At 48.1% G+C, this 19,223-nt stretch overlaps 1 protein-coding gene across 1 annotated transcript; it reads left to right on the top strand.

Annotated features, from left to right (window-relative positions):
- The first annotated feature begins 11,282 nt into the window (after positions 1 to 11,282).
- Positions 11,283 to 17,515, top strand: LOC116646953 (interstitial collagenase-like). Its single transcript, XM_032428026.1, has 10 exons — positions 11,283 to 11,426; positions 11,845 to 12,089; positions 12,183 to 12,331; positions 12,563 to 12,688; positions 13,453 to 13,608; positions 13,773 to 13,890; positions 15,149 to 15,282; positions 15,798 to 15,960; positions 16,779 to 16,882; positions 17,050 to 17,515. Exons 1-10 carry the CDS (start codon positions 11,322 to 11,324, stop codon positions 17,157 to 17,159), a joined length of 1,410 nt encoding a protein of 469 aa, XP_032283917.1. The 5' UTR covers positions 11,283 to 11,321; the 3' UTR covers positions 17,160 to 17,515.
- The last annotated feature ends 1,708 nt before the right edge of the window (positions 17,516 to 19,223 follow it).

Here is a 19,223-nt window from a genome sequence, read left to right as displayed (position 1 = left end):
ATGGCAGCTCCTGAGTAATAATAGATTCTGTGGACTTGCTAACCATGTGACAGGCTTACCATCACTAAGCTGTATGCTTCACACCACACCGGGTACCCTACGGAGACTTGCTCATTCTTTTACTGATTCCCTTAATGACAGACACTGTCTTGAGTACAAGGTGTAAGACAGTGAGGAAAACTCATTGAACCCAATCTCTTTGAGTTCTGTCTGGTGGGAGTAAGAAATCAGACACAACAAACACAAATTAATAGATAATTATAAATTATAAAGATGTTATTAAAGAAATGACACAATGATAAGGGAGAATAATGTTGGGGGTGGGAGAGAGCTACCAGTTAAAGTCTAGTTGTTCAAAAATGTCTCTCTGGGACAATCATGAAGCGGAAAAAATGCATCTAAATTCAGTTAGCCAGGCCTGGTGGGTGGGAGAAGATGCACCATTCTAGGAAGAGAAAATGCAAAATAATGTCAAGGCTCAGAGGTGGAAAAATCTTGGCATGTTCCAGGGACTGCAAGAAGGTGCTGCCTGAGTTGTGTGTTGGAGGGCGGATGTGGAGTGAGAAGGTGTTAGGTAGGAAGAATCCAATCTTGTCCAATGTATTAAAGAGCTGTATCTTATTTTAAGTGCATTATGGATTTGTTGAGGGAGTTTCTAAGCAGAAAAGTGACATAAGCCAGTATGCAGGTTGAACGAGCGCTCTAGCTGGAGAGAATTGGAAGGAAGTGGTGTTGGAAGTTGGAGGATAGGTTAAAGGATGCTTATAGGTGATGGGAGACTGGGACACATGATGGACTTATGATGTATCTTAACATCATTCGGATTCAGCAGTGGGTGGCTCAGAGAGCAAGGAAGGTGTTCAGAACCACGACTGGGTTTCCGGTGTGAGCACCTGCAGTAGCCTGACTCTAAGGCAGTTGAGGGGGGCCTGGGAGAGAAGCCGTTTTGTGGGAGATGGTTAACAGTGAGGAAGAACCATCTCATTTTCCAAATTTAGCAATTTCTGTGAGGTAACCGAGTGAAGGCATCAGTGGGCCGTTAGATGAAGGAGCGTGGAGCCCAGCACACAGAAGATGAAGCTGTGGGAGATGGGGGGACGTCTGTGAAGCCGTGGGAATAGGTGGGGGTACGCGGAGAGGCCGCAGGGAGAAGAGAATGGTGAGGGACCGAATCCTCTGGCACGAGTGTCAGGCTGGACCAGGCTGTGCTGCGGGAACGCACGGCTCCCAAATCTGGATAAAACTAAAAGCCCATCATGGTGTCCTCGTGCGATTTCTACTCCAGGTTGTCCCACTTCAAGACCCAGTGGATGGAACAGCCACCCTTGGAAGCACACTGTGCAGAGGGAAAGGGTTATTGCTCTGTTTCTCACTGCCTCCTACAACTCCGTGGGGATGGGACAAACGTCCCTCTGTGTCCCTGTCATTGGCCAGAGGAAATGTGCCTTTTGCCTCCTCTAAGGCCAAAGACACACAAAAGCCACGCTGTCCCGCGCCTGAGCGGGCTCAGAAATATTTAGTCATCGTGACCACAGATCATGACCACAAAGGATTTTCTCGTGCAAAAATTTGTAACATTTAAATTTTTTCTTCAGGTATTTTACATGAGATTTTTTGAGTTGGAAGTACAAGCAGCCCAAAGTCCAAAGGAAGAAAACATCATTTATTCACGGAAAAGTGTTTCTCCTCCCAGAGGTAAGCAGTGCTACTGATCCCAGTGAATCTGTCCATCTATTCTGTGCACTTATGAGCATGTCCGTGAAGCCTTGTTTTACCCCCAAAGGGTAACCAATATTTTGATTTTGAAAACCATAATGTAATGAGCGTCATCTTACACCTGTCACAGGTGTAAGTGCCCCTGCTGAGAAGCTCTGGAGCTGCAAGGTGAGGTTAGAGCACGCAGGGCTGGAGAGGCAACGCACTGACTGGGTCCCGTGAGCACCGTCGGGGGCCATCCCGACGGGCAGTGCGGGTGCGGACGCGGGGCACAAGTCTGACCGCAGCGTCCCGGGATGATTCAGGTGGAGATTGCTCGGTTAGGCGGCTCACCGGCTAACAGAAAATGTCTTAGGGTGGGTTCCAAGAGTTTCCTGGCTCTGCGCTCAGAATGATGGTTTTCGCCTTCAGGCCGGATGTTCTCCTGGGGGCCTGGAAGCTGCAGCCTTTTTCTTTCTTCAATACGTTATCTCTGTCCACCAAATACGGCTCCGCTCTCCTCTGGGCGAGCTGCCTTCGTTCCCGGGCCACACGGAGTCAGCCGCCGTGGGAAGGAGAGAGGACCCCCACGACCGGCTTAGACCGGCGAAGGGGGGAGGTGCCTAATCCCAGCCTCATCCTCCTGCCTCCAGTGAGTGGGGGACGACAGAAGGGATGTAAAGACAGCAACATCAGCGTTTTCCACCTCGAATAATGGGAGGTGAGAAAGTGCAAAGTGTGCACAATCTCGGGGAGATGTTGGCAAAGAAAGTGCTCCCGAAAATGTTTTCTCTTCTGTTTCCAGGCTAACGAATGCCTTCATTTGGTTGGGGGTAAGGAAAATGTGGAATTTCAATCTATAGGCCTACACAAGAAGCTTTATATGTGCAATTCAGGTAGTCTTCGTCAGAACTGTAGTAAATAGTAATGTCTGCCTCTTGCAGAAACTTAGGCTCAGAAGGACAGACTTTCCTGGGATCAGCAACTGGTAGTCACACCAAGATTCTACTCCAGAACTCTGCGGTTTCAAACATCTTGCTCTTCCTGAGGCTAGATCAATAGACCGTACGTAGGTCAACCTAATCTAGTTTAACTTTGTCCCCATTAGGTGCTAGTTAATGTCGTTGCTTTTTAAAGGCACAGAAGTTCCGCTGAGATCGTGGTTCTCCGAGACGGCTGCATGGCTTCCCGGGTTCTCCTGATCCTGCAGACCGCAGCGTCGCAAAGTGGCTCAGGACCCCTGGCACCGAGACAAAAAGAGATTCTGCTCACCCTCAGAACTGGCAGAGAAGTGTTGGGCCTATGACACTTTGGGTGTGTTTAGAGATGTCAGGCTCAGCAACACTGAGTGGACGCCTCTGTTCTTGAAGATAGGAGAAATCAGACTCTTGCAGTTCTACCATTCCCTTAACATACATGGCCTTCCTGGACTTTTCATTCCTTCTTCCTCCTTCCCTGGTTCGGATAAGAGCACCACCTTCTTCTTGAAATCTCCGTCAACTTTGACTTGTTATTTGGCTCACAGGCACATTCGCTCACTTGCCGTGTCCTCGGGACTCCGCCTGTGCTGTGTGTAGAGAGAGCAAAGTAAGGGCTTCGACAGGAGAGCGGCAGAGGGGACAGTCCTCAGCACTGTCTGACCACACGCTCGTGCTGATGTTCCCCACCTCGCAGCCCTCTCACCTTCTCACCTGCCGAAGACCAGTCATTCCTCAAAGCCTGGATCATTGTCCACCTTGTCCGTGATAGCCTCCCACACAAAACTAACTCCTGACAGGGATTTGGTAAGTCTTGGGATCAATTTAAGCAAAACCAATTTCTTAGAGCAAGAAACTCTTCCAGATGTGAGTGCTGAGGAGGAGATTCAGCCCAGCGGGCAAAACACACATCCAAGGGGGCATAAAGCTGGGGCCAGTCACCGTGGAGTCAAGCTGATGAGATTTGAGGATGGGTCAGTGGAGAGCCCCGCAGGTGGGGGTAACACTGCAATACTGGGAAATCCAGGCAGGGAGATAGATTTCGACCCCACAGCAGGACAAGACCAGCACTGGGGTCGGTGGGTGAGGATTCCCAGTGGACGTGCAGTGGTTCAGGGAATCAGAAGAAGTATGCCTTCGCCTAGAGGGAAGGACCAAGGGATTCTGGCTTTGGGGAGACAGAGGACTGCTGAGGTTGCAAACAGGCTGGGACTCGTCAGTAAATCGCTGTAGGGTGGTGGGAATGAGAAGGGAGAGAATGGAAGTGAATACAGTCTGAGTGAGTTTGGAAGGAGATCCCCCCGCACCCCGCCTGGCCCCAGATGAGAACGTAGCCCAGCCAGGGCCTTGGGATTGTCTGCAAGAACCTAGCTAAGCCGTAGCCAGACTCTCGCACCACAGAAACTAAAACAACAAACTAAAATAAGTAATGTATTAACCCCTAAGTTTGTGGTAATTTTAACACCAGCAGCGCATATCTAACACAGTGAGTGATGTCAGGTGGAGTTATAGGAAGGTAGCGAGTATCCAGATAATTCAGGTCAAAATCCAGTTGTGCTGCGGGTCTGAAGGCAGAACCCGCGTACCCCTTTGGGAGCTCACCGTTTGCCAGAGACACCCTTCACGTACGACTGTGTCCAGCGTGAGCTTTAAGGCACATGTTTGGAGTAGGGAAAACTGGTCAATGAAGCCCTTAGGCGGTTCGGGGCATCTTCCCCTTTCTCGTCCTGCATTTTACTGGCCTCCTTATCAGGCACCAAGCGGCACTATCACACAGCACTCGGAGTCATTAAGGAAATTACGAATGATAACAAGTTCGGTGTGTTTGAGTTATAAATGTCCCTCTCTTGCTATCGACAATTATTAGAGTACATGTGTTAAATACACCTGTGGGGAGAAATAGGAGAGTCCGAGCCAAACGGGGAGAGAACGAGGAGAGGGATGAGAGACAGTGAGACAGGAAGGGGGTCAGGGAGAGAGAGAGACAGAGGGAGGGACAGAGAAAAGAGAAGGGGAAGCATGGAGGTCGTTAAGAACAGTGTGGCCAAGAGCGCGTGAGCCATGTTGGAAACGCACAGACATGATCCAGCCCTGAGCCGACCAGCGAGAAGTCTGACTTGGTGGAGGACTGAGGTGACATCGTGCAGGACCGCAGCTGGAAGTGACCCACGAAGCGACCTTGGGGTCAGGAGGGGAGAGCAGCCTGAGAGCAGTTTCATCCCAACCCTGGCGTGAGACGCAAAACCTGGCAGGAGGTCTTTATGCCTCAAATATGAGGGACAAGAGCGGCAAGCTGGTCCCCCTATGAAGCCAGCCCTGAGCGCTCTCCTCGTGGGGACAGAGGGGCTTGCCTGAGCATGCTCCTGGAGGCTGGATGGCAGTTCTGCCTGCTCAGCTCCTGCACCCCAAGAACTCACTCACCTCACAGACCCTGTGAGGTCTGCTGCAGCAGACTGGGGACACCACGGACACACCTCTGTGCTCCCAGACTTTACACGCCCCAGAGGGGGACAGAGAAGTGAGCGGCCTGGCTGATTTGGTACCATTTGGCGCTTCGGCCATAATGGGGAAGCGATGCTGTGGGGTCACCTAGAAGAGGCTCCGTCCCAACATCCAATACTGAAAAGTCCCTGGAGGCCACCAAGGGGAACAAACATCTAAGGGGAAAATCCCAGAGCAAGAATTGAGGAGGCTCAGGATGAGAGAAAGGAGAGCTTGGGGAGCTGCTTAGACCTGGTGCCCTAAATCAGGGCTTCTCACACCACCTGCAGGAAAGAACCCAGTTCTTAGATTTTCAATAGATTACAGGCCACTGTGTTTGTAAAATAGAATAAAAGGAATTACTAGGAAAAGGAAATGACAAAGACTTTAAGAGGGCCCAACTGTTACATTCCGTGGTTCTCTAGACCCAAGTTGCTTGTCTTCCTGCTCAAGTGTGGACTCGTTCTCATTTCCTGGGCTGCTTCGCGATAGGACAGGGACCGACCGGCACGTGGGCCAGCAGGAGCGACGCCTGGGACAGCATGACCTGCGGTGTACGAGTGGAGACAGGCGGGGGGCGGGGGGGCCTCAGGGAAGCCTCCAGCCGGAGCACTTTCTGGGGGGAGCCGGCACGCAGACTCTTGAAAGCCAGGTCTGGAAATGACCCGTGCACCTGACTCGGTGGTCACTGTGGAGCTTCCGCACCCCGAACCGTTAGCCCCAAGCGACTATTCTGACAGAGACAGCGGGCTCCTGGCAATGGGGACCAGGGGGCGGGGGGGGCTGGAAGAACCGATGGAGAAACTCAGTTTCCCTTTCTGCCGCTTCTTCAAAGAACTTGCTTATCGGGTGTGGTGCGAATCTCTACGGACTGACAATTAGCCCTCTTCTAGTTCAGTTTGATGGATAGGATTAAAAACATAAGCAGAAGCTCCAACACACCCCAGAGGCTCTCCCCACACCTCTCCCCCTGGCTCTCCATCGGCCTCCTCGCACTTCAGGTCTCCGCTCGGAGCTGCTTCTCCCAGATGCCTTGCACCTCATGCCCCAGGGCTCCCGAAACACTTCTCACACTCCGCTGTAACTCCTGCCTCCCATTTATCCCGTACCAGGCTGCAACCTTCTTCAACTGTTTACCACTCTGTCCTCCTCAGGGGCGCAATGATGGGCATGAAGCGGGTGGTCAGTAGATGATTGCTGAGTGAAGCAGAAATGGGTCGGTAATCCTGGGGAGGAAAGGACGTGGGACCTTGGAGCGGAGAGTGGGAATTACCGGCCATAGGTCAGGAGCGGGAGGGTGTCCTGGGGGCAGGGAATGGTGTGAGCAATAGCACAGAGCTGTTAGAGGGATGCCATGCTTGGGGACTCCGAAGATGCCTGGTTAGACTCAAGAAAAGAATAGGCCCCTTTGATGTACATTTTGGAGATAACCTTTTGAAGCATTCCACTTGTCGACTTATAATGAAGAGCATGAAATTTTGCTCAGTATATGAAACAATTGAGTTAAAAGTCTCCACAAAGTTCATGTCACACATGACTTTATGTTTTTCATGATTCATTTGCCACATTCATTCATTTGTTCATTCAATAATCATTCAATCACAGCATCAAATGCATTTTTTTGAGCCAGCAAAATGTAAATTGGAAGAGAAGGTCCTCAGCTAGGAAGCACACTGGAGTCCCCTCTACTATTACATGTCTTCAGTAACCTGGGAGGCACACGTTATGTTAGCCCGTGTGCAGGGGAAGGAATGACCGGGCCTCTGAAAGATGTAATCAAGGGAGATTTTCCATTATTTATTCCTATATAACAAAAAAACACTCTAAAACCTAAGGGCTTAAAAAGACAATCCCTCATGGTTCTGTGGGTTGACTGCTTCCAGCTCCCCCATTCTTGCTCAGGCTCTGATTGTCCTCAGATGATGACTGGGGCTGGGGACATAGACCTGATCTCTCCAAGGCTGGGGGGGTGGCGCGGAGAGGGGCAGGAATGCATTTGCTTATCTGCCACATTGATACTTGGATTCGTACCAACTTGGTCCCCCCTGCAAAGTCAGCAGGAAACACAGCTGTTTGGGGGAGAGTCCTTGGACTTGATAAGTGATAGATCACTTATATCTGAAGCTGATTTGTATATGTACCGGTAAGCTTTTCTAACAAGATTAAAGGGGTGGTATTGCACTGTCATTAGTAAAACCGCAAGTTTGATTATGCAAGATACATGACTTGGGGCACAGTTTATCTCTCTTAGAATCTCGCTGGTGTAGCAATTATTCTTAGACTTGTATTCGGCTCACGGTGGTGATGATCACAAGCAAGAAACACCTGACCACATGGCTCTTTCTTGCACGAGGCTCCCAAATTTAGGGAAGACATGATTCAGAGTGCAGTTTGTAATGTGGATTCGGCTAAAAATATTTTTTGTTTTGTCTCACGGCAGAAACAATTTAAGAGTCACATTTCCTTTAAGAAGTTGAAACCTGCTTTGAATGATCTCACCTGCCCCTCAGTCACTTCCAGGCTGTTTTCTTTCAAGAAAAAACTTAGCATTTCTGGATCTGTTTCCCTTCTGTCATGTGAGAACGTTTCATTAAGTTACTTTCTAGCAGAGGTCTTTCAATTCTAGGAAGAATCAGCTCTCACTGAGCAATGTATTTCAACGTGACAAGCATTGATAAATACACATGATTGCACTTAATTCTCCCAAGAGAACATTTCTGGGAGATATTATTCTTATTATCCCTGTTCTCCAGCAAAGGATCCAATCTCCAGCCAAGTCCTCCTAGTGGGTCCGTAAGCTGATAAAACCATATTTAATAATGATCTATCGTCTATCTCTCCATCCATCTTTCCTCCACAACTCACTCAGAAGCCAAGATGTCTGCATTGTTCCCTGATTCATACTTAGAGCTTGGTTGCCTGTTTTGGGGCCCAGAGACCTGAGTCCCAGACCCTCCCCCACTACGTTCTGTCTGCACACTCAGGCACGCCTCCGAATTCCTGTGAGGAGCTGGTTTCCTCTTCTATCCAACACTCCACAGGATTGTTGCAAAGACAAGTTTAAGCTCATTTCGTAAAGGGGGTGAAGCCCTACAGTTGCTAAATATTGTTCTTTTCCTCCAGAAGTTGACTAATTGAAGAAAAATCAATCTCTTTTCAATGGGCTTTCTTCTCTTTCTTCCCTGCCTCATTCGTATCCCCTCTAATCGTAACAGAAACTTTCTGGGATCAAACTTGCCCTTCACACTGCCACTGCTGTCTCTCTTCCCTTCTTCACACCTCGTTTTTTTTTTTTGGCAAGGAGAGCTTATAGTCACTCCTGCCACGGCCCAGCTGCCGCTTAGGACAAGACCCGTAAGAGCGGACCAAATGCAGGAACACACGAAAGGGATGGTTGTTTCAGGTTCAATTTGTAAAAATGCTTGACTGTCTGATTAGATTCTGTTTATTTTACTTTCTTTGGGGTGAATAATTACTTAAAACATCCTAGAAAGAGCAGGAGTGGGTGTTGAGGGGATGTTTCGAGCGCAACGCCCGTACTTAAGGACTGGTACCCCCCGCCAAGGTCATTTCCTTTCAGGTTTGACTCCACACTTTGTTTGTTTACATGCCAGGAACGTCTCCTCTCTGGTGTAATTTATGAAATAATCAGGAAGATGTCCGCACTGTGGCACGTCAGTCACTGAGAGTGCGGTCCTCATGCGAGCCAAACTTCTCACAAGGGTGGCTCTTCCCTAAGGAGTCTGAACCTAAATGCTGAGGTGTAGTTCAGCGGGGAGAGCGAGAACCTGGCTTCCTCGGCCCCCGCCCCCTGCACAGGGTCTGAGATGTGCGAGGGTGCTCAGGGCAGATCTTCGTCATGCTGCAATCCAGACGATGACTTGCTTGCTTGTGTGTCTCTAAAGTGTGTTTATTTCCTGCCTTTAGTCCTTTTTCTGTGAATCAGGTTCAGATTATGAAACAGATTATGTTCTGTTTTGCTGAATTTGCCTCTGCTTTGGACAAAGAGGAATTTTCACATGAAGCAAAACCTACGCGATTCTTAGGCACTGTATTTTTATTTTCCTAGGTTATTCATGCCTCAGTCCTCATTTATTATAAGGCCCACTAGTTTGACCTGTTGCTTTTCTTCAATAAATCAACTCTTGGTCAGCTCTTTTCTTTAATTCGTCAACCTGTGGAACCGTGGGGCGTGCATGGGAGCCCACTCTGGGGACCCAGGGGCCACTGTCTGGCACCAGTCCCTGGTTCCAGAAAACCAGAGCGGGATGGTAGTTCAAGCGGTAAAATCTATTCTGCTAGAGTCATTGCAACAGAGGAAAGAATCTAGCACGAGGCTCACTTCTGAATATAGTGTGGGAAAGTGGCCGTGTGTAGCTGAAGAGCTGGGTGGGGGTCCGTGGATGGAAAATGCTACAGGAAGCGTCAAGGTTCAGGGGAGATTCTGGCTGACCAACTTGGCAGGATTCTTGCTGAGCGCAGACTGGGGTGATGAGACACTGAGAGATGGCAAGGGTTTAGTTAGTTTAGTTAGTTTCCCTCTAAACTGACTTAGCAAGGTTCCTGGCCGGTGTGGGCCCCCAAATTGATGGGACGCAAGGTAATGTCAGGGTCACTGCTTGGAGAGCAGAGATTTACAAAGCCCACGGAACACTGTGAAACTGAATTGCCTTGGAAGGAAAGAAGAGAGACACCTGCCAAAGACGAAGGAGCAGAAGAATCCACCATGAATATCCCGTCTACTTTGCACGCCAGGTTCATGGTGTCAGGGAAGGCAGTTTGCCTGTGAGAAGGGAGAAGCCATCGGGCTAGAGCACTGGAGGCCCAGAAGATGTGTGTTTGTAGTACAGAGATACTAACCAGGTTTCCATGGATATCTGTGCTTAGGAGGAGGTTGGGTGTTTAAAGGGATTGCATCATAAAAAGAAGAAAAATAAGATCAAAGTGGGGTATGAGATCTGGCCAACACCCAGGAGGAGGAATGAAGGTTAAGGAAGGTCAGGAAACACAGGGTGCCTGGGGTCTCCAGGGAGATTAATGTCTCTGTCTTCTCTGCAACTGGGGCACTTTGTACCAATCTCTTACAGCACAAACACTGACTGACCCATTTCATGCGATATGAAAGAATAAGTAATTGTAGTCCAGTCCCACGCATTAAATGTGTTCGGTCAGCCAGGAGAAGCCTACGGCTGAGAAATGAACCTCAGCCGCGGGTCTTTCGGACATGGCCTTACCTGGGACCTCTGCACAGCTATCCTTCCGGGTCCCAGGAACCAGACAAAGCAGGGTTGAAACTGAGTGATGAATTATAACACCTGCCTGTGGCCCAGGCAGCTCTCTCATCAACAATGTCACTTCAAGCTGATTCGTGATTTAGACAGTGCGTGATCGTTATAAAAACAAATTATATCAAGAAGCTTAAAAAAGCAGGAGGAGGGGCGCCTGGGTGGCTCAGTCAGTTAAGCATCCAACTTTTGGTTCCAGGTCAGGTCATGATCTCAGGGTCCTGAGATGAGCCCCACGTTCGACTCTGCGCTCAGGGAGGAGTCTGCTTGTCCCTCTCCCTCTGCTCCCCCCTCCTTCTCTCTCTCTTTCAAATAAATAAATAAAATCTTAAAAAAAAAAAAAAAAGCAGGAGGAAATCCTTTGCAAATGGAGAAGCCAGTGATCCCTAAAGCCAGTCGTGGGGGGTAGAAGTGAAGGAGCAGAAGACACACTGACAGCCAGTCTTCCCTCACCCAGGAGCAGTGCAGGACCGGCAGAATTAAGCAGCGAAATCCAATCGTTTCAAAGTCCATGGACTGTCCTGTAAGTTGTACATTATAGTGTAGATAGTGAGGCTCTTAAGATAGCACAAAATTAATATGAGAAAACAACTATGTGGGATGAGGCGTGTCTCTTTGTGGATGTCCTGTTTGATCATAATCATAAGATTGCAAAGAGAAGAAAAGATTCAAGATTAATCTACTTTATGTCATAATTTTTGAAAGCTGAGACCACACATTGCAAAAAAGGGGGTGTGAATCTTCTTGTCAGAGGTGAATCAGATAGCCTTTGTTTTTCTGGGGATGCCCCGGGACTGCACATAAAGCAGGGCTGCACCCGAAACCTGCCCAGGAGGTACGGAGACACTGGACGCCGTGGGCAGAGAAGGAAAGTGAAGACAGCATGCCCAGCCTTCCCGTTCTGCTAGTGCTGGTCTGGGGCGTGGGGTCCCATGGCTTCCCTGCAGCGACCTCAGGAACGCGAGAGCAGGACGAGGAGGTGGTCCAGGTAAACGCTGAATTTCACACCCCACAAAGGTAGGAGCATTACGTTCTCATTTTTCCAACGTCAAAGGGTAGAAGCGCAAGCGAGCGTGGGATCCATTCTAGGGTAACTAGAACATAACAAAAACAAAAATCTACTTAACCACCCATGGACTTTCCTTCAGAGACAGAGGTAGAGGGATCCACAGAGAGAGGGAGCCCTGACCACCTTCACACCGACTTCCCGGGAAAGCTAGACTTAGCCACCACGCCAACAGTAAGCCTATGGAATCACTGCATTTGCAGACAGGATTTTTCCTCTTTGCACGAAATCTTCAAGACAAAAGAACTTCTCTGTCACCACAGTGAAATCCTGAAGGTTCTCAGGAAGAAATAAGAAAGATTTCACGTCCTGTGTTTCACATTTTTTTTCTCTTTATCAGAACTACCTGCAGAACTACTACAACCTGAAGAGTGACGGGAAGCAAATCGTAAGGCAGAGGAACAGCAGTTTGGTGACTGAGAAGCTGAAGCAAATGCAGGAATTCTTTGGGCTGAAGGTGACCGGGAAGATAGATGCCGACACCCTGAATCTGATGAAGCAGCCCAGATGTGGGGTGCCCGACGTGGCTCAGTACGCCGTCGCTGATAGGACCCTCCGATGGGAGCACACACACCTGACCTACAGGTAATCAGACCGAGCACCAGAGCAAGGGCGCTCTTTCCCAGCGGAGCCGTAAGCAATGGGGTCCGACGTGTCTCTGTTTTTTTCCATTTTAAGGATTGAAAATTACACACCAGATTTGCCAAGAGCGGACGTGGACAGTGCCATTGAGAAAGCCTTTCAACTCTGGAGTAATGTCTCGCCCCTGACCTTCACCAAGGTCTTTGAGGGGCAAGCGGACATAATGATATCCTTTGTCTGGAGAGGTAAGCTCTTCTTGTCTCCTAAAACCATACGGAACTTCACCTCCCCCCACGCCCAGACTGGCTCCACCGTGCTGAGGGAGGGGTGTTCCTAACGGGCTGTTGATTTTACCGGCCAAAGAAGGGAAGCATCATAGATGAAGAATGCCTTCGGGCTCCTTGTCACTGTTCTCTCCCCTCTGGGGGAAGCAGGATAGAAACGGGAATTTGCCTTTGCCGCACTGTTTCTCACAGATCACGGTGACAACTCCCCCTTCGGTGGACCTGGAAACGTTCTTGCTCATGCCTTCCTACCAGGAAGAGACATTGGAGGAGATATTCATTTTGATGAAGAAAAAACATGGACCAATGATTTCAGAAGTGAGTTCACCAGTTTTTCCTGTTTCCCTTTCATGGGTCCATGTTTTATCTAAAAGAATGCCTTCAGTAAAGTGAGCCAAGTTTTTGATCAGCCTTAAATACTTTAATAAACATAAGCTTTTATTAAAACTATAATTGCTTAAAAAGGTAATGGTAACTCTTTTGTGTCCATTTATTTAAAAATGTAAGGTAATATTATTTCTCCAAGTAATTTTTACCAACAAAATATGGTACGCGGAAAATAGGATGTTTTAAGTCACCTTGTTGCGTATACAATCCTATACCAAAATTTTAAAATGGTTATTTTTGGTAAAGTGATTTTGGAGAATTTTTCTTGGTACTTTCCTATATTATCTAAATTTTCATACTGGGCATAATATAATATTTATGAGCAGGAAAAAATAATAAATGTTAATAGAATACTATTATTCCTCTAGAGTATACCACTTTCTACCTTATTTTATGGTATTTATTGATCAATGGGATTTTTCTGTGTTGGCTGACTTCATCCAAGAATCATACTAGCCCCAATCTCAGAAATTCAGACTTTAACCAGCCTACCCAGAATTATTAAAGCCCTCTCCTTTCTTTGATTAAACGTACATACACACAGATACCCCACGAAGACATAAACCACCAAAAACACACCAAACTTGCACAAAGCCAACAGTAACGCTGTTGTAGTTTGGAAACGTCTCTTTCCTTCTCGGGTTCCTCAGAAGTGCATTCCAGGAACTGCAAACACGTTTTGTTGCTGTTTTTAGATTTCAACTTGCTCCACGTCGCAGCACATGAAGTGGGCCATTCCCTTGGACTGTTGCATGATAACGACATTGGTTCCTTGATGTTCCCCAGCTACAACTACTATGGGGATGTCCTGCTGTCTCAGAAGGACATCGATGCCATCCAGGCCCTCTACGGTGAGCACAAAGCACCTTGGGCCGGCGACTGGGGGTCTATATGTGGGGTTCAAATAAATAGCTATTAGCTGTGTCCTTTAAGAAAGAGCCTGCATTCTAAGTGCTTTTGTGTTAGCATAATACACCAACTTCACCTGACTTCAGAACCTGTATTTATGTTTTAGGACCTTCCAAAAATCCCATCCAGCCAAGAGAACCACAAGTACCACGAGCCTGTGATAGCAAGTTAACATTTGACGCTATCACCAAAGTTCATGGAGAATTATTCTTCTTTAAAAACAGGTAAAAAGGGGGGGGAGGGGCGGAGCACCTGGGTGGCTCAGTCCTTAAGCGTCTGCCTTCGGCTCAGGTCGTGATCCCAGGGTCCTGGGATCGAGCCCCGCCTCGGGCTACCTGCTCAGGGGGGAGTCTGCTTCTCCCTCTGCCTGCCGCTTCCGCTGCTTGTGCTCGCTCTCTCACTCTCTTGTGTGTCAAATAAATAAATAAAACCTTTAAAAAAAAAAAGGTAAAACAAAGAAATTACCATGAACACTGATTTATGTTTTTAAAGTGTTCTGATATTTTGTTGAATGTTCTATATGTTTCTTTAGTAATATATTTTTAATTTGTAATTTTAATAATTGTGCATTTACATGAAATGATTTATTCTTCAAAAACTTATGTCACAGAGAAGGGGCGCCTGGCTGGCTCAGCTGGGAGAACACATGACTCTCAATCTCAGGGTCATGAATTCAGGCCCCATGCTGGGTGTAGAAATTACTTTAAAAGAAAAAGAAGAAAAAAATTTTTATCACAGGTAAGTCCTTCAGTCGCCAGAAACTTGATGGAGCAAAAGGCCTTGCAAGACCCCCACTCTACTGCTGACATACAAATCTGTGGAGTTGGGCAGACAGACAGAATTCTTGTTGAAGACCACAGGCTTGTCAGTAATGGAGCAAGAAATGGTCTTCCAATTCCTTTCACATCTCATGACCAGGATGAGAAACATGCCAGTGAGTTAGAACCTGAGTACCACTGCTCGGATCTGATGTCTACACCAGGCCTGGGGCAGTGTGGCCTGCAGCCCAGGAAGGAAGGCCCAGCACGCTCCTGGGGCCCGCCGAGCTCAGTAGCTGAGAGGCATTTTAGGGCCTGTGTTTCCGAAGCCGAGGGCGACTTCGGCGACGGGGTGTGAGCGTGGACCGTGTCTGCTGAGGGGTGAGAGGGAGGACCCTGCCCGCGCACGTGGCCTCTGGTCCTTCCCAAGGCTGGTGGCTTGCTGTGTGCTTGCGTCTGGTCTCTGCGGTCCTGGAAGCAGTCCGCCAGCCCGTGCACAAGTGTGTGCTGTCTCTTACCCGGTCTGGTCGGAGCAGCTCCGTTAGCCTCCGTTTCTTGTCTGCTTCCTGGGGGATTTCTGGGTGACGAGCCATCATGTAGGGAAGGGCCCGGCACGTCGGACGCGACCCCTCGGTGCGTGAGACTCGTGTCCGGGGAGAAGACATGCTGGACATCAACCAGAGACTTGCCGCCAGCTAGGATCGGGCCCTTTCTTTCAAATCAGGTTCTTCCTACGCACGACTCCCTCCGACGAAACAGCGGATCTCGGTGTCATTGCTGACTTCTGGCAATCGCTGTCCCGGGGAGTTGACGCTGCTTACGGCGTTGTTAACAGAGATGAAGTCTTCTTTTTTAAAGGTAGAGCTTCTGGGGGTTTTTTTTGTCAATGTTTCTATGAGTCCCATTTTCATCAGGTTCTTTGGCTGAGAATTAAGGGGGCCGTTTAAGTCAAGAATCTTGAAGCAGATCTAACACACATGCAGTGAAAATCAGGAGGATTTATGCACATATGAAGTTCCACACTGCCTTTCTGTGGGGTGGTGGCATGTGGTTGCGCAGATACCCCGGCGAACACATACAAAATCCTCCGTCAGGGCCCAGCCCAGCCAAGAGCCGAGAGGTGCCGTCCAGTGAGTCGCTAACCACAGGAGAGTGTGTGGCCCGGCTGCCCGACCACATGCAGCCCCACACATGCCCTGTGCCGCTGGGGGAGGGAGCCCACTCCACTCCGGAGAGATGCTCGACTCAGGGGCACCTCACTGGGGAATAAAACTCTGCACGCGCCCCTCGTGAGCGCAAGTCTGGAGGGAAGCCTGCCGACTGTCCTCCAGAGTCCCAGGCAAAGTTTTCATGGTCGATATTTTGGTTGACAGGTAGTAAATACTGGGCCTTTAATGGGGATCAGATGGTGCAAGGCTACCCCAAGAACATCTACCACTCCTTGGGCTTCCCACAGAAGGTAAAGAAAATTGATGCCGCTGTTCACGAGGATGAAACTGGGAAGACGTACTTCTTTGTTGCCAACGAGTATTGGAGGTAACGACAGACCCTTGGGATTCAGAATCAGATCACTCAGGGGAAGGAGAGTTGTCTTTTAAAATTATTCTCAGGGCGCCTGGGTGGCTCAGTGGGTTAAGCATCTGCCTTCGGCTCAGGTCATTATCTCAGGGTCCTGGGATCAAGTCCCGCATCGGGCTCCCTGCTCAGTGGGGGGTCTGCTTCTCTCTCTCCCTCTGCCGCTCCCCGCCCCCACTCATACTCTCTCTCACACACACAAATAAATAAAATCTATAAAATTATTCTCAAACTGTGCCAAACCTCCATCCTTCAGTGGTGAATGGGCACAGCCAGACCGAGCATCCGTGAGTCCCCTACCTGGTATCATCTTGCCATGTCTGTCCTTGGAAGGCAAGGGACTTGTAGGATGGAGTTTTAAAAGGAGATTAAAAGCAGGAGCATCCAAAAGGAACCTTCTTTCCCACAGTATTTCTCCTTGATAGGGCAGACAGTGGAGTCCGAGAGAAAATTTGAATCACATATTTAGAGTTGGTGCCACTCTAGGAAGGGTCTAGTGGGTTCCAGTCTCCCATAACCCTGTTGAACTGGGACCCTTTCTAGTTAAAAGCTCCTATTATTTTCATGCTGGTGATGTGCCCACTCAGAACTATTTAAAGCAGTTGTCGGTTTCCTACAAAATGAAAATAAAGGTAGCCCCCACCTCTCAGATTTATAGCAAAGACTAAATGATCTGTACACTCAGACTACTCAGAACAATGACTTAACGCTTAATATTGAGTGTTATTTATTGTTATTAATCCTATATTCTGATTTTTCTAATAATTCTTTTTTACCAGGTATGATGAAAATACACGGTCTATGGATACAGGTTTTCCCAAAGAGATAGCTCATGGGTTTCCTGGAATTGGCAAAAAAGTTGATGCTGTCTTCCAAGAGGGAGGTAAAGACCGTCCAGTTTCTCCATTTTTCCACCATAGAAATGACACACGGGCTGTTCCTTAGACATGAAATCAAATTGCATGTGTGAAAATGTATATTTTTTTCAAGAGTTCATGTGTAATATCACTATTTGTCTAATATTGTCACTATCTTTCATCTTATTTCTAGGATTTTTCTATTTCTTTCATGGAAAAAGGCAGTACAAATTTGATCCTAAAACAAAGCGAATTTTGACTCTCCTGAAAATGAACAGCTGGTTCAACTGCAAAAATAAATGATGATTGACTATCACAAAGGAGAAAAGAAAAGAAATATACTTCTAATGAGCTCTGGGGAGGTGTTTTTCTGAGGACCCACCAGATACTTCGGTATTTTATTTTCATCTCTTGGCAATATTGAGACACAGACATATGAGTACCATCTTGTTTAACCTCAATCTGAAGATAGTCTGTGTTAATGAGACTGTGCTGTTTCACAAACTTTCACAATTTAGCTTCAAGTGAGTGCTGAGGTCATAATTCATCCTTAGGCTTAAGTAGGGAAAAGCTTTTTGTCACTATTCTATGCCATTTTAGGTGATTATACTTCTCATAATAACCACATTCTCCAATGTTTTGTCTCTAGGTCAGGCAAATTCACAATGCAAGTATGTGGGAAGATAGGATGTACAGAATTTCAAGTACTTCCCATGGCATATGCATCACATAAAGGGAAGGGGCTGGTTATTGGCCTTCCTCTCTTGTTTTGATTTCAAGCTAAGCCTTTCAGTCAAATACGGAAGGGACTGGGGCGCCTGGCTGGCTCAGGTGTAGCGCACACGATTCTGGATCTTAGGGCTGTGAGTTGAAGCCCCACGTTGGGCACAGAGCTTACTTTTAAAAAAATAAAAATGAGCAGGTTTTAAAAACAATAATGATAAGGGAAGAGATTTATTGAGCTTTGGCTAGGGCTCCTGGTGGAAGCACTAGGTTAAAACTTCTCAGCTATTCTTCTAGCTAACTTCATAAAGTTAGGAGCTTATCCCTGATTATTAGCGTGATGGGTCTTGTCCCCCACGGGGGTGCCCTACAGAACACCTGGGGTGGGTTTCAGGTTACATTGTGCAGGTGGAAGTTTGCGGAGCCTAGCTATTGCTGCTGAGAAAGGATCAGTGTGATGCAAGTTGCCTTTTTTGTTCAAATTATTTCTCATAGGTTTTCTGGTGGAGCTCTGTGGTTAAGAGTACCTTGATTTTATAATGTGTATTGTTGTGTTTTTTTTTTTTTTTCTGTTTACCATGATAATAAACGCACACTCAGAAACTCTGGGCAAGATGCCAAGCCAGCTGTGGGCTCCTTCCTTTCAACGAAAGCTGCAGAAGTAAGGGGAGGTGGGTGCATCCTAGAATCAGACACGAACAGGGAGAACACTTGAGTGGGCAGAAGGACCCAGCTGGCATGGGGGGAGGCATCCTGTATGGGAGAGGCCCAGCAGCCTCCAAGGGGGCCAGGCTCTGGAAGCACATTCTGCTGGTGTTCCTTCTCTCCCACACGTTGCGTGGCAGACCTGGCGGCAGCAGGACCGCGAGAGACAAGGGATAAGGTCAGGGCAGTGACCCCCATCTCACACACTGCAAAAGCTCAGGTCCCTACAAGGTCCCTCAAGCTCTGCCACCTTTGTGCCTCCTTCTCTCGTATTCTCCCCCTTGGTGGCTTCATTCCACGGTGGTGGCTTCTTTCCTGTTTTCCAGCACGTGAGATGTATTCAGACCTCAGCCCTTTTCCCTGAGGTTCCCTCAGATGTTTGCATGGTTCCGTCCTGCACGTTTTCTCCGGCTTTGCTCAGATGTCCTTCTTCGTGAGACCTTCGCTGGCTTTCTCTTTCAGTATTACCACGTCCGCCTCCCCTCCACACAGACATAAACATATTTGCGATTGTCCTACACAGCTCTGCAGTTATCCCGTAGCCCCTAACACCTTTCTAACATGGTCTATAATCCCTCATCACCTCTGCTGTTCACCGCCTGTCTGCCCTCTTCAGTGGAGGCTCCCTGAGAACAAGGGGCCATAGTTTGGGTTCGACTTTATTGTTGTTTTGTGTTGTTTGTCTGACTTACTGATATAATTCAAGAACCAAGTAAGGGCTCAAAAAATTAATAAGCTAATACAGAACTGATGCAGGATGCCAGCAAACCTGGGAAGTCAATAACAAGGTGTGTCATCAGCTTGACCAGCAATTGGAGGCCTCCAGCCTTCCGTCCTCCCCAGCCCGGATCCTGGAGAATCAGACATAATAGCAGCCCCCAGAAATGCTCAGAGCCTGAGACAGAATTTCTGAGTGGTTCCTGAGGGGGAGGACCCGCT

This window comes from Phoca vitulina, unplaced genomic scaffold, assembly GCF_004348235.1.
Source record: "Phoca vitulina isolate PV1807 unplaced genomic scaffold, GSC_HSeal_1.0 scaffold38, whole genome shotgun sequence".
Classification (NCBI taxonomy): domain Eukaryota; kingdom Metazoa; phylum Chordata; class Mammalia; order Carnivora; family Phocidae; genus Phoca; species Phoca vitulina.
This window is presented reverse-complemented; position numbering and strand designations above follow the sequence as displayed.

What these genes read in the sequence shown, in the direction of transcription:
- LOC116646953 (XM_032428026.1), top strand. Translation starts at nt 11,322, where the DNA reads ATGCCCAGCCTTCCCGTTCTGCTAGTGCTGGTCTGGGGCGTGGGGTCC. An exon ending in GATATCCTTTGTCTGGAGAG is followed by an intron (nt 12,332 to 12,562) that starts GTAAGCTCTTCT and finishes TGTTTCTCACAG; the next exon opens with ATCACGGTGACAACTCCCCC. An exon ending in TGAAGTCTTCTTTTTTAAAG is followed by an intron (nt 15,283 to 15,797) that starts GTAGAGCTTCTG and finishes TTTGGTTGACAG; the next exon opens with GTAGTAAATACTGGGCCTTT.